At 36.9% G+C, this 15,563-nt stretch overlaps 1 protein-coding gene across 1 annotated transcript in view; it reads right to left on the bottom strand.

The window, feature by feature from the left end:
- Window positions 1-15,563, bottom strand: part of BRWD1 (bromodomain and WD repeat domain containing 1) — a 118,285-nt gene that overhangs the window by 87,284 nt on the left and 15,438 nt on the right. Inside the window, exons 5-8 of the mRNA XM_029215531.1 lie at window positions 5,702-5,852; window positions 3,537-3,635; window positions 3,052-3,212; window positions 1,670-1,891 (exon numbers count right to left, since the gene is read on the bottom strand). Coding sequence (XP_029071364.1) covers window positions 1,670-1,891; window positions 3,052-3,212; window positions 3,537-3,635; window positions 5,702-5,852 — 633 coding nt within the window. The remainder of the gene's footprint in view (window positions 1-1,669; window positions 1,892-3,051; window positions 3,213-3,536; window positions 3,636-5,701; window positions 5,853-15,563) is intronic.

Raw genomic sequence — 15,563 nt, 5'->3', positions numbered from 1 at the left:
CACCACAACTACTGAGCCTGCGCTCTAGAGCCTGTGTGCCACAACTACTGAAACCCGTGCACCTAGAGCCCGTGCTCCGCAACAAGAGAAACCACCGCAATGAGAAGCCCACCCACCGCAACAAAGAGCAGACCCCGCTCGCCGCAACTAGAGAAAGCCTGCACACAACAACAAAGACCCAACACAGCTAAAATTAAATAAATGAATAAATAATAAAATAAAAGATACAATGAAATAAAAATTTTAAAATAATAATAATAAATAAAGGAGAAGCAGAAGCAGCACTTGGGAACTTGTTATGAAGGCAAACTCTCAGGCCCCGCCTCCAACATTCTGAATCAAACAAAATTTCTGGCACTGGGGCCTAGCGATCTGTGTTTTTTGGGGTTTTTTTGTCTTTTTTGTTTTTATATAAATTTATTTATCTATATTTGTTTTTATTTTTGGCCGCATTGGGTCTTCATTGCTGCATGCGGGCTTTCTCTAGTTGCGGTGAGCAGGGGGCTACTCTTCGTTGCGGTGCGCAGGCTTCTCATTGTTGTGGCTTCTCATTGTCGTGGCTTCTCATTGTCGTGGCTTCTCTTGTTGCAGAGCACGGGCTCCAGAGCGCAGGCTCAGTAGTTGTGGTGCTCGGGCTTAGTTGCTCTGCGGCATGTGGGATCTTCCCGGACCAGGGATCAAACCATGTCCCCTGCATTGGCAGGTGGATTCTTAACCACTGTGCCACCAGGAAAGCCCTGCAATCTGTGTTTTGAACAAGGCCTCCAAGTGATTCTCATGCACATTAAATAAAACTACTGCTCTGGATCCAACAACCAACTTACAAGAAATACAAAGAAACATGTTATCTATTCCACAAGGAAGCAAATGGTACCCAAACTGTGGGAACTCTATAGATAAACCCAACTTCCTCAACAAAGAAACTGCAAGTGGTTATAAAAAAAAAACTGGACAACACTGTGCAATTGTTTTAAAATTCTTTTAATCTATAGCAATTGTAAGGTACAGGCTTTGTCTGATTCCTAATTCAAACAAACTAAACAAAATAATGCTATTTATGAAACAACTGGAAATTTGAACATCAACAAACAAGTGTGATGATAATGTTTTTAATAAAACACAGTATGTCTTTTAGGAAGACATACTGAAGTTTTTTACAGAAGAAATGATATGAAATCTAGGATTTGCTTTGGGTACAAGGTGAAATGGCTGAAGAAGAATTGGCCTGACGTGATGGGCACATAGGGGTTCATCATACTATTCTGTCTACTGTGTATGTGGTTCAAAATTAACATCCCCCATGAAGGAAAAAGATTAATATATTTCAGCAAATTTAATCCACTTATCAAAATCCACAAGTCTTAAATTGATGATTTTTCTCCTTTAACACCATGAGTGTGTAATGACACTCATTCAGTTCAACTATAAACCTTAGGGAAACAATAAGTCATCCATCAAGCCTTCATATACAGCTCTTAACTGCATTACATATTTGTTACATCACCCTTCTAAGATTCATGGAACTATGATTAATTATATTTCTCTTCATTACTAAATTTAAAATAGAGCATATAACTACTAAGCATCTTATTATTTCTCATCTCCAAAGAAAAAGAGTTTTAAAGGAAAAGGAGATAATACACAAACGTGCACACTAAAGCTGGTTTACCTGTAAAGATGTAATTGACCCCGTGTGTCCTTGGAGCACAGCAACTGGAGCACAAGTTCTCAAGCACCACACTCTAATTATTTTATCACAGCTCCCTGCGGCAATCATTGTATTCTCATAGTTTACTGCCATATCTGAAATTTCTGCAGAATGACCTCTTAATGTGGATAATAGGCGGCCATTGTGTGTTGACCAAATCTTCACCAAACAATCGTCTGAACCCTGAGAAAAAATACACCCAAAAATAAAATGTTAATACAGCAAGTCTTTTTTATCATTTAAAAAAATACCATTTACATGTCACTCAAATTAAGTGTCTATAACTCCTCCGCTCTTTCCAACTGTAGAACATTCTGCAAATTATGATTCTTACAGCCAACAACACTTAAAATAGTTCTTTTCTGACAGCCAAGAACACTTATAATAGTTTTTTCTTCAAATCAAATAATAAAGATACCTTGAAGTTTTCATTTCTATGGCTTAGACCTATTATAAATACTATTTTCCCCAAATTCTCTGCCATGGAATAAGTCCAACTAAAAGTTCATGGCTCACCCATTTCAATTAACAATGGTTAAACGTTTGTTTAGCTCACATCAAGCTAAATAATTTGATAAATGTTAGTTAAGACTGATCTATGTTTCACAAGTTGATTAAGCGGCAATTCCAAAAACAAAAAATAATGGGACTAGAACACTCATTTTAAATAACTAAGCAACAGAGTCTCAAATTTATTGTACCAGCAAGCATCCATCCATTCAGCAAATATTTGAGTATCTACTCTGAGTCTCAACAACTGAAAAATGAAATTTAAACTTCTTACCCACCTTAATTTTCCCTTAAAACATTAAAATGGTAAATTAAATTCCAAATATTTACATATAGTTTTACAACAATTATAAAATAATCTTTCAGTGTTAATCAATTTCCCTAGATCATGATTAATCAATGTGAATATGAATCACCTGTAGAGACTTGGATTTGGGGGGAAGGGGGTCTTTTTGATTAATGTAGAGGGGTTTTTGGGGGGATTGTTTTTGGTTAATACATACTATAACCTAATTCAGTAGGTCTAGAATGGGCTGGAGGGGAAGTATTAGGAATGCATATTTTTAAGCATCCTTGATGATCATGCTCAAGAACCACTGCTCTAAATCAGTGTACCACAAAAAAACACACAGGGCCTGATTATCTGCATCTGAATCACTTGCGATATTGAATAAAAATGTAAATTCATGGGCCCCACACCAGACCTACTGAGTCAAAATTCCTGAAAAAGAGGAAAGATAGAATCTACATGTTTCATAAGATTTTCTAGATAATTCTGAGGCACACTAAAGTGCTCCAGATGATACCAAATTGAGTTTAAAATGTTAACTCACTGTAAAGATTCTATGTCCTGTCCTATCAAATGCTACACAGTAAACAGCAGATAGATGTCCGAGAATCCTTCTGTGCATTTTTATATGCTGATACATAGTTCCTGGAAATGCTGTGCTAAAAGTGGAACACCCTGTGAGTTGTTTTCCTCGATGTATCTCCACTAGGAAATAAAAACAATGAAAGTGGTTAAGGGGGAGCCAATATGTAAAAAGCTAAGAAAACCTCCAAAACAATTTCTAGAGGGTCACAAAAATCAATGTTCGAGAAATCCTAAAGACGAAGTTTCTTCCCAATTCTCTTCTACTATAAGCACTAGTATAGACTTCTTATTAAAATAAGATTGTTTTCATTGACTTTTATTACTTTTAGTAATAATTTTAGGAAAACCACAAATCTGAAACAACATTACCAGTACTACCTTTTAAGTTTTAATATAGCAGTTTTAAAAATGGTTTTGGGCCTCTAAAAAGTCAACCTCACTTACCAAGATTTGGTGGGGAACCATAATTCACCGGCATTTCAGGAGGTCTTCCTCTATGAAGAGCAGCAAAGGCAGAGCCCTTCCAAACTGTGTGCCTGCAGTCTTTAAAATGAATTTTAGATACACATAAAATCTTGAAAGTTAACCCCAAGAAAGATTTTATAGAATACTTACGTATATTGTAATAAACTGTTTATTCAAAGGTTTACCAACTAATATACTTTAACAGAAAAGCCCTAGAGGTTTATTAGACTATTTCTGAAGGAAAAAAAAATTTAAGACATCTCAGATACAACAACAACAACTAACATTTGTGTAGCACTTTACAATTTACAAAGTGCTTTCCACATACATTATCTCATTGAATCCTCACAACAACCCTGTGAGGTAGGTATCATTGCCAATTTACAAGTGAGGTAACTGAGGCTCAAAGGTTCCAGGACCTTTAAAGAGATCCACTGTAAATGATTAGTCAAGATGGACCATAAAACCAGATCTTTTGACTCCAAGTCCCACTCAATGCCAAACAGGTTTTTATTTTTCATTGCAGAATTATACCATACAATTATTAATGATAAAGGTCTTAATCACAACTGATCCAACTCTCCAAAACCAGAATTTTTTGTAAGGAAAATTTTAATTTTTTTGGTTTATAAGAAAATCCTGACTTAATTAACTTATTGAAATGTTACTGAGTTTTAAAAATAATGATGGCCAATATTACCATGATTTTAATCTCCTTAGAAAGTACTGACAAAATTAAATGACTTTCCTCTTGTTTTAGGATCATAGATAATCCTTTACAAAAGAGCATATGTAGGATCTTTGAGTCTGAACACTAACTCTCAAATCCTATCCCTCTTAGCAAATATACTAAGAAAAACTGTCTACCCCCTCTATAGGAGATAGCAGCAGAACACAGATTATGCTGTGCTAGAAATGTGCTTCTTCACAACTGAAAGAGGAAGGTAAGAAAGGTATTATATAAACCCTCTACTGAGCCTCGGGTGCCCCAAACTAACAGGCATATCATGTGTTACATGAATGAATTCATTACCACTATCATTATCAAAGAGCAGTTACAAGGCATCCTCTTGCGTCACTAGTACAAAACAGAGAAATATGGTCCCTACCCTAGGACAGCTTGCTGAAGTTTCTTCTAAGGTCTGCCAGTTCTAAAGCAGTGCTCATCACAAAACGACATTGAGCTTGACACAAGTAAAGAAAACAGGAAAACAGGCTACCCAGGCAACTACTATATAACAACCTAAAACAGAATAATTACAAGGTGAATAGGGACACAGAAAAAGGAAGAATATGAACAGTTTCCTGATTCAAGCCACAGTGTGGCATGACCATAAGAGCACTGAGAAACAACTAAAGCTGACAAAGCAGTCTGGCATGGAACCAAGAGGAAGGGTTGTTCTTTCTCAGTCAAACTTTATACTGGTGGAGCATCTAAGAGGCAGCATCACGTCAGCAACAGATCTTAAAAATAATCATGAGGGATGAACTTGACGTATACTCAGGATCAGAAGAGCCAACATTCTTGCCCATTAGCAGTTAAGCCATGTTGTATACATAGATCATATCACATACATATACTGAGTCTAAGTAATTTATACCAAGCTAACAGAAAAAGAACAGCAATTCCAAACATTTTGCTACCACATAATTTCTCAAAAAAATTAAACTGGTGAAAAAGAACCATGCATTTGTACATTTTTGGTGCTCATTTTCAAACTGCTACCAAATTTAGAAAATCACTTCCCATTATAAAAGGGCTTCAGAATCTAAATATCAAGTGAAATACTTCTAGCATTTAAAGAGTTTATTAGACACATACAATTACATTCAATGAAGTTATAAGTGAGCTACAAAATGGAAAAATAAGAACTCACATTGATAAAACCTCAAACACATCTCAGAATAAATTCAAGCTTTTAAGCTTAACATCTATACCTTTATCATTTTTTAAATGCAGAAGGACCCATTAAACACTGATGTAATAAAATTCAACATCTATGCTAAACGCAGAGAATTTTATAGTCCACAGCATGGTTTTTAGTTACATATCACCTTTCTTCCACAATGCTTACATTACTTCACAATTATAATAATTATTAAGCTAGTAATACAAAGCAGAACACTTCTTCAAATTAAGGTACCTTTTGCTGTACGTAGCAAAGACTGCCTTCCTGCACCAAGTAAAGAAGTGACTCTTGAAATACTGGGTGGAATTTCTTTATCCAACATGGGACCGATGCGCTGGCAGATTTGCAACAGATGATCAGGAGCCACATGCTTATTGGACAAGACCTGATTGGAGAGCAAGTTTCAAAAACAACATTTTTTACAAGAGTTTCAAAAAATATAAATACTTAGGGATAAGTCTGATAAAACATGTGAAAAACATGTACAAGGAAAACTACAAAACACTGCTGAGAGAAATTAAAGAATGAAATAAGCAGTAAATTAATCTACAGATTCAAAGCCATCCCAATCAAAATCCCAGTAGGCTTTTTTGTAGAAATTGACAATTTTATTCTAAAATGTATATGCAAATGGCTTAGAAAAGTCAAAGCAGCTTTGAAAAAGAACAAAGTTGAGGGCTGTTAACAATACCTGATTTCAGGACTTGTTATATAAGAACAATTGATTTTTGGCAAAGGTACAAAAAAAAAGATAATCTTTTCAACAAATGGTGCCAGAACAAATGAATACCCATTTGCCAAAAAATAATTATAATATTAACTTTAATGTATACATCACACAATAAATAAAAATTATCTCAAGACAGATCATAGATCTAAATGTATCATCTAAAACCGTAAAATTTGTAAAAGAAAACATTGGAGAGACTCTTTATGACCTGATGTTAGGCAAAGATTTCTAAAATGACACCAAAAGCATAATCCACAAAAGAACAAATCGATAAAGTGGACTTCAGCAAAGCTAACAACTTCTGTTTTTTCAAAAGGTATTGTTAAGGGAATGAAAAGACAACCACAAACTGAAAGAAAATATTGGCAAAGCATATATCTGATAAAGGACTTGTATCCAGAATATATAAAGAACTATCAACACTATCTAATTTTTAAGAATGATTTGACTAGACACTTCACCAAAGAAGACATACAGATGGCAACCAGACACATGAAAAGACGCTCAACATCACCAGTAACTGATGAAACACAAATTAAAATCATAATAAGATATCACTACACACCTACGAGAATAGCTAAAATTAAAGACTGACCAGACCAGAATCAGCAAGAATGCAGAGAAACTGCTGGTGAAAATGTAAAACAGAACAATCACTGTGGAAAACAATGGGGTAGCGTTTTTAATAGTAACACATACATTACCATATTATCTAGCTATAATACTCCTAGGTGTTTACCCAAGAAAAGTGAAAGCACACATCCACATAAAGGTTTGTATGTGAATGTTCTTGAACAGCTTACTTTTTAAGAGCCCCAAAGTGAACACAATCCAAATGTCCATTAACAGGTGAATGCCTACACACATTACTGTATGTACAATGGAATACTATTCAGCAATAAAAAAATTTAGTAACACACAACGACGTGGATGAATATCAGAATAATTATGCTGAAAGAAGCCAGAAAAAAGAGCGCATGCTATATGATTTCATTTATATAAAACTCCAGAAAATGCAAATTAATATATAGTTACAGAAAGCAGGTCACAGGTAACTGGGGGCTGGTAGATAAGCAGGAAGAATTATAAAGAAGAGGAAACTGGGCTTCTCTGGTGGCGCAGTGGTTGAGAGTCCGCCTGCCGATGCAGGGGACATGGGTTTGTGCCCCGGTCCAGGAGGATCCCACATGCCACAGAGCGGCTGGGCCCGTGAGCCATGGCCGCTGAGCCTGCACGTCCGGAGGCCACGGCCGTGAGAGGCCCGCGTACCGCAAAAAAAAAAAAAAAAAAAAAAAAGAGGAAACTTTTGGGTGTAATAGGTATGTTCACTATCTTCACTGAGGTGTTGGGTCACGGTACACGTAACACATCTAAATTTATCAACTTGAACACTTTATGTTCAGTTTATTATGTCAATTATACCTCAAAAAAATAAATAGGGCTTCCCTGGTGGCACAGTGGTTGAGAGTCCACCTGCCGATGCTGGGGACGTGGGTTCGTGCCCCAGTCCGGGAGGATCCCACGTGCCGCGGAGCAGCTGGGCCCGTGAGCCATGGCCACTGGGACTGCGCGTCCAGAGCCCGTGCTCTGCAACAGGAGAGGCGACAGCAGTGAGAGGCCCGCATACCGCAAAAAAAAAAAAAAAAAAAAGACTTCAACATAGGCAAGTAGATAAAGACAAAGTCCAGATACTATAGGAACATGGACTCCATCCGGCAGCTATTAACTCCCATAAAGAGAATTACAGATTCTCTGCTTTTCTGAGGATTCTAACAAAATCAAATCAAAGATAACATAATCAAAGATTAGGGGGGGTTATCCTATTTTTGTACAAAATAAGGTGTATCTGAAAAATAATATGGTTCTAGTCCCAATACAGACCAAAAAAAAAAAAAAAAAAAAAAGAAAAAATGGTCCTGAATTTTTAAAAATATCATATTGACAAAAATCAATATAATAAATAGCTAATTTTCCTTTAATATTTTCAAGTCCTAGATATGAACGTTAGTAACAGTTTCTAACAGCAACTTCAATGAGTAAGCCACAGTTACACAAGGTCCTCAGAAGTAAAGCCAGAAACAAAGTCCCTTCAATGGTCAAACAGCCCATCTCTCTACCATCTTGTTTTTCGCAGGCATATTCAGTCTCAGAAAGTTTATCAGCAACAATCCTAGAATCACTGTATTACTATCATTATCACCAAATACTGCTGTGAGCACAAGCCCCTTCAAGCCCTGGGTTACAGAAAGTGGTAGTAGGGTCTAGATAACCTGACTAATTAACAAACTGAAGAAAAAAAAGTCATATTAACAAATTTAAGGAGAAAACCCATATGATCATCTCAATAGATGCAGAAAAAGCTTTGGACAAAATTCAACACCCATATATGATAAAACTCTCCAGAAAGTGGGCATAGAGGGAACCTACCTCAACATAATAAAGGCCATATATGACAAACCCACAGCAAACATCATTCTCAATGGTGAAAAACTGAAAGCATTTCCTCTAAGATCACGAACACGACAAGGATGCCCACTCTCGCCACTATTATTCAACATAGTTTTGGAAGTCCTAGCCAAGACAATCAGAGAAGAAACAGAAATAAAAGGAATACATATTGGAAAAGGAGTAAAACTGTCACTGTTTGCAGATGACATGATACTATACGTAGAGAATCCTAAAGGTGCCACCAGAAAACTACTAGAGCTAATCAATGAATTTGGTAAAGTTGCAGGATACAAAATTAATGCACAGAAATCTCTGGCATTCCTATACACTAATGATGAAAAATCTGAAAGAGAAATTAAGGAAACACTCCCATTTACCACTGCAACAAAAAGAATAAAATACCTAGGAATAAACCTACCTAGGGAGACAAAAGACCTGTATGCAGAAAACCATAAGACACTGTTGAAGGAAATTGAAGATGATACAAACAGTTGGAGAGACATACCACATCCTTGGATTGGAAGAATCAATATTGTGAAAATGACTATACTACTCAAAGCAATCTACAGATTCAATGCAATCCCTATAAAATTACTAATGGCATTCTTTACAGAACTAGAACAAAAAATCTTAAAATTTGTATGGAGACACAAAAGACCCCAAAGAGCCAAAACAGTCTTAAGGGAAAAAAATGGGGCTGGAGGAATCAGACTCCCTGACTTCAGACAATACTACAAAGCTACAGTAATCAAGACAGTATGGTACTGGCACAAAAACAGAAATATAGGTCAATGGAACAGGATAGAAAGCCCAGAGATAAACCCACGCACTTATGGTCAACTAATCTATGACAAAGGAGGAAAGGATATACAATGGAGAAAAGACAGTCTCTTCAATAAGTGGTGCTGGGAAAACTGGACAGCTACATGTAAAAGAATGAAATTAGAACAGTCCCTAACACCATACACAAAAATAAACTCAAAATGAATGAGATACCTAAATGTAAAACCAGACACTATAAAACTCTTAGAGGAAAACATAGGCAGAACACTCTATGACATAAATCACAGCAAGATCTTTTTTGATCCACCTCCTAGAGTAATGGAAATAAAAACAAAAATAAACAAATGGGACCTAATGAAACTTCAAAGCTTTTGCAAAGCAAAGGAAACTACAAACAAGACGAAAAGACAACCCTCAGAATGGGAGAAAATATTTGCAAATGAATCAACAGACAAAGGAGTAATCTCCAAAATATACAAACAGCTCATGCAGCTCAATACCAAAAAAACAAACAACCCAATTCAAAACTGGGCAGAAGACCTAAATAGACATTTCTCCAAAGAGGACATACAGATGGCCAAAAAGCACATGAAAAGCTGCTCAACATCACTAATTATTAGAGAAATGCAAATCAAAACTACAATGAGGTATCACCTCACACCAGTAAGAATGGGCATCATCAGAAAATCTACAAACAACAAATGCTGGAGAGGGTGTGGAGAAAAGGGAATCATCTTGCACTGTTGGTGGGAATGTAAATTAACACAGCCACTATGGAGAACAGTATGGAGGTTCCTTAAAAACTAAAAATAGAATTACCATATGACCCAGCAATCCCACTACTGGGCATATACCCTGAGAAAACCATAATTCAAAAAGACACATGTACCCCAATGTTCACTGCAGCACTATTTACAATAGCCAGGTCATGGAAGCAACCTAAATGTCCATCAACAGACAAATGGATAAAGAAGATGTGGTACATATATACAACAGAATATTACTCAGCCATAAAAAGGAATGAAATTGGGTCATTTGTAGAGACGTGGATGAATTTAGAGACTGTCATACAGAGTGAAGTAAGTCAGAAAGAGAAAAACAAATATCGTACATTAACACATATATGTGGAACCTAGAAAAATGGTACAGATGAACTGGTTTGCAGGGCAGAAAGTAAGACACAGAAGTAGAGAACAAACGTATGGACACCAAGGGGTGAAAGCGGCAGGGGGTGGGAGTGGTGGGATGAATTGGGCAATTGGGATTGACATGTATACACTGATGTGTATAAAATGGATGGCTAATAAACCTGCTGTATAAAAAAATAAATAAAATTCAAAAAATAAATAAATAATTGGAACGTTATGGGGAAAAGTAGCTTTTTCTGTAAAGTTTGGGATGCTATAATCTAATCAGGATCTAGAATAAATATTTAACATCTTTAATATGTACCTGTCTAATCTTTAGCTTTCCCTCAAATTATTTTAAGCTACACCTAGAAATCCTACAACAGAAAACATGTAAGTAAACTACCATATCATAATTCCTATAACAATGAAAAGTACAGTATAACAATGAAACATAAGAAGTGACAGAAAGCACTGCCTTTTATAAAAAAAAAAAAAAAAAATTTGGTGTCCTCCTTGCTTAAGAAATTCCCCCCAGCTTCTGATGAGACAGACATTCTTCTTTATTTAAAAAGTGCAAGTTTAGGGACTTCCCTGGTGGTCCAGTGGGTAAGACTCCATGCTCCCAAGGCAGGGGGCCCAGGTTCGATCCCTGGTTGGGGAATTAGATCCCACATGCATGCCACGACTAAGAGCCCACATGCCCCAGCTAAAGATCCTGCGTGTCGCCAACTCAGTCATGGCGCAGCCAAAATAATTTTTTAAAAAATTTTAATAAATAAATAAAAAGTGCAAGTTTAGTAGTCAATGGCAGAATATTCCTATATAAATAAGAGGAAAAAGGAGCTTAACAGTATTTACAAAAGGACCTAGGCAGAGAAATGTTCTAGTGCTGGCATGAAGATCCTTCATTTAAAAGCATTTCAATGTATTTTAATTCAAAAAAGTTAACCAGTTTTAGCTTCCCAGAGCAGTGACTGCTTGCTTAGCCAACACTGAAGTCAGCATTAATAGCATTTTCCAGACAAGCCTCACTTTACTGAGATGGTTGGTGGGTGACTTTGTTACAGGTATTCAGATTGGTGGACATGCTTTTATGATTTGTAAGATTGCGCAGCACATGAAAATAGGCTGTTGAATACTCCATTTGCTGCAAAGCAGTGGCTTAAGTAATAATAAAGATATGTAATGGTGTCTTACAAGTCTGTAGATGGAATCGATGCAGTGATCTAATGGTGTCATTAAAGAGCGTGTCTTTCTGCTTCGGCAGCCTTGACATTTTGGCTTTTTTCCCCTCAGACTCTTAGTTTTTACGTTGCTGGATGGTTTTTGCAGCTCTTGCCATCATACCCTGGAAATGCTGGAAGGGAAGGATTCTTTCTTCCTGTGACTATTTTATTAGGGAGGAGAATTTTTACAGGAACGGTGCCCTGCCTCAGGAGATTTCTTCTCAGTTTCATTGCCCGGACACATCCTTAGTTAGCATTTCTGTGCAATCTATTAATATTTTCTTCCTCCCTTAGCAAAACAATGACCCCTGTTTCTAGACCATATAAGCTTTTCCAACTTACAAACTATTCAGGAGAAAAAAACCTAAAACTTCTGATATTCTTTTTTGTTTGTTTGGTCAACACGTAGCTTGTGAAATCTTAGTTCCCCGATCAGGGATCAAACCCGGGCCCCAGCAGTGAAATCACCAAGTCCTAATCACTGGACCACCAGGTAATTCCCATAAGGTTTCTGATACACTTGACAGGGAGTTCTACTGCTGTTTCTTGAACTACCATCAGATCACCTGAAAAGAATAAAACACAGAATGCAAAATTCTCAGGGACTTTAGACATAAATCACCTTACTTCTGAAAAGAAAACACTCATCTTGAGATTTTTGTTGTACCAAATCAAAATGACAGAATTTTCTTAGCAGAATGATCAAAATGTGCAAAGACTAATTAAAGTATGGATCCTATATGGCAGGGGTCCCAAACCCCCAGGCCGAGGACCGTCAGAGGGCCACAGAGCAGGTGAGCAGCGGACGAGTGACCGAAGCTTCATCTGCCGCTCCACATCACTCGCATTACCGCCTGAACCATCTCCCCCTACCCCGTGGAAAAACTGTCTTGCATGAAACTGGTCCCTGGTGCCAAAAGGTTGGAGACCGCTGCATATGGAACTTAATGAAGACACAAATATTCCCAAAGAAGTTAAACTTCATTTTTTAAAAATACTGTTTAACAAGATGTATTAAAACAGAAGAGACAGGCACACTTTTTCTTTTGGTGCCACGCATCTTGTTGGATCTTAGTTTCCTGACCAGGGATAGAACCTATACCCCCTGCAGTGGAAGCACAGAGTCCTAACCACTGGACCGCCAGGGAATTCCCGAAACAGGCACTTTAAAATGCATGAATTTTACACATGTATAGCCTACAGAAGATATGAAATAATAAATATTCTTGGTCAAATAACAATTTCAGCCACATGTACACAGTAAAGACCATAGATTTCAACATCAATGTAAAACATCTCCTAGCCAGACTCAGTTATTTCACCCAGAAGTCTGTCCTATTCCAAATGACCGAAAGAAATAAAACCTATTCACTTTAGCTATGTCTTTAAAACAAATTCATAAAGTGCAATACAAACATAAATCAAGAGTTTACAAAGAATCAAATAAAAGAAATGTACTTGGTGGAGAGTCAAAGGTTCAGGTGCTGAGCCTTGAAATGTCTAAAATACTTAAGTAAATGCAATTAAATAATTTAGAACAGAAATATTATTTCCCAAATACAAGGCCAGAAAGCATACATGGCTACACAGCTATTGGTTAAGGTATAGTTCAAAACCAATTCCTTCCTAATTCCCTAACACCTTAAAGCACAACACAATGTATTTAATGACTACCTTCTTTTTGACCTACAATGCTGACTATATATTATAAAAGTTCAATCAACTTACCTCAACATAATAAAGGCCATATATGACAAACCCACAGCCAACATGGTTCTCAATGGTGAAAAACTGAAACCATTTCCTCTAAGATCACGAACAAGACAAGGTTGCCCACTCTCACCACTATTATTCAACATAGTTTTGGAATTTTTAGCCACAGCAATCAGAGAAGAAATAGAAATAAAAGGAATCCAAATCGGAAAGAAGAAGTAAAGCTGTCACTGTCTGCAGATAACATGATACTATACATAGAAAATCCTAAAGATGTTACCAGAAAACTAATAGAGCTAAACAACGAATTTGGTAAAGTAGAAGGATACAAAATTAATGCACAGAAATCTCTTGCATCCTAATACACTAATGACGAAAAATCTGAAAGAGAAATTAAGGAAACACTCCCATTTACCACTGCAACAACAAGAATAAAATACCTAGGAATAAACCTACCTAAGGAGACAAAACAACCTGTATGCTGAAAACTATAAGACACTGATGAAAGAAATTAAAGATGATACAAACAGATGGAGAGATACACCATGTTCTTGGATTGAAGAATCAACACTGTGAAAATGACTCTACTACCCAAAGCAATCTACAGATTCAATGCAATCCCTATCAAACTACCACTGGCATTTTTCACAGAATTAGAACAAAAAATTTCGCAATTTGTATGGAAACACAAAAGACCCCAAATAGCCAAAGCAATCTTGAGAAAGAAAAATGGAGCTGGAGGAATCAGGCTCCCTGACTTCAGACCATACTACAAAGCTACAGTAATCAAGACAGTATGGTACTGGCACAAAAACAGAAATATAGGTCAATGGAACAGGATAGAAAGCCCAGAGATAAACCCACACACATATGGTCACCTTATTTTTGATAAAGGAGGCAAGAATATACAACGGAGAAAAGACGGCCTCTTCAATAAGTGGTGCTGGGAAAACTGGACAGCTACATGTAAAAGAATGAAATTAGAACAGTCCCTAACACCATACACAAAAATAAACTCAAAATGGATTAAAGACCTAAATGTAAGACCAGACACTATAAAACTCTTAGAGGAAAACATAGGCAGAACACTCTATGACATAAATCATGGCAAGATCCTTTTTGACCCACCTGTTAGAGAAATGGAAATAAAAACAAAAATAAACAAATGGGATCTAATGAAACTTAAAAGCTTTTGCACAGCAAAGAAAAACATAAACAAGACAAAAAGACAACCCTCAGAATGGGAGAAAATATTTGCAAATGAAGCAACTGACAAAGGATTAATCTCCAAAATTTACAAGCAGCTCATGCAGTTCAATATCAACAAAACAAACAACCCAATTCAAAAATGGACAGGAAGACCTAAATAGACATTTCTCCAAAGAAGATATACAGATTATCAACCAACACATGAAAGGATGCTCAACATCATTAATCATTAGAGAAATGCAAATCAAAACTACAATGAGGTTAACACCTCACACCAGTCAGAATGGCCATCATCACGAAATCTACAAACAGTAAATGCTGGATAGAGTGTGGAGAAAAGGGAACCCTCTTGCACTGTTGGTGGGAATATAAATTGATACAGCCACTATGGAGAACAGTATGGAGTTTCCTTAAAAAACTAAAAATAGGGCTTCCCTGGTGGCGCAGTGGTTGAGAGTCCACCTGCCGATGCAGGGGACACAGGTTCATGCCCCGGTCCGGGAAGATCCCATATGTCGTGGAGCGGCTGCGCCCGTGAGCCATGGCCGCTGAGCCTGCGCGTCCGGAGCCTGTTGCTCCTCAACGGGAGAGGCCACAACAGTGAGAGGCCCACGTACCGCAAAAAAAAAAAAAAAAAAAAAAAAAAAAAACACTAAAAACAGAACCACCATATGACCCAGCAATCCCACTACTGGGCATATACCCTAAGAAAACCATAATTCAAAAACAGTCATGTAGCACAATGTTCCTTGCACCTCTATTTACAATAGCCAGGACATGGAAGCAACCTAAGTGTCCATCAACAGATGAATGTTTAAAGAAGATGTGGCACATAAATACAACGGAATATTACTCAG

This window comes from Monodon monoceros, unplaced genomic scaffold (assembly GCF_005190385.1).
Source record: "Monodon monoceros isolate NGI ecotype Baffin Bay Population unplaced genomic scaffold, NGI_Narwhal_1 Super_Scaffold_11, whole genome shotgun sequence".
NCBI lineage: Eukaryota > Metazoa > Chordata > Mammalia > Artiodactyla > Monodontidae > Monodon > Monodon monoceros.
Note: the sequence above shows the minus strand (reverse complement) of the source record. Positions and strands in the feature narration are given on the sequence as shown.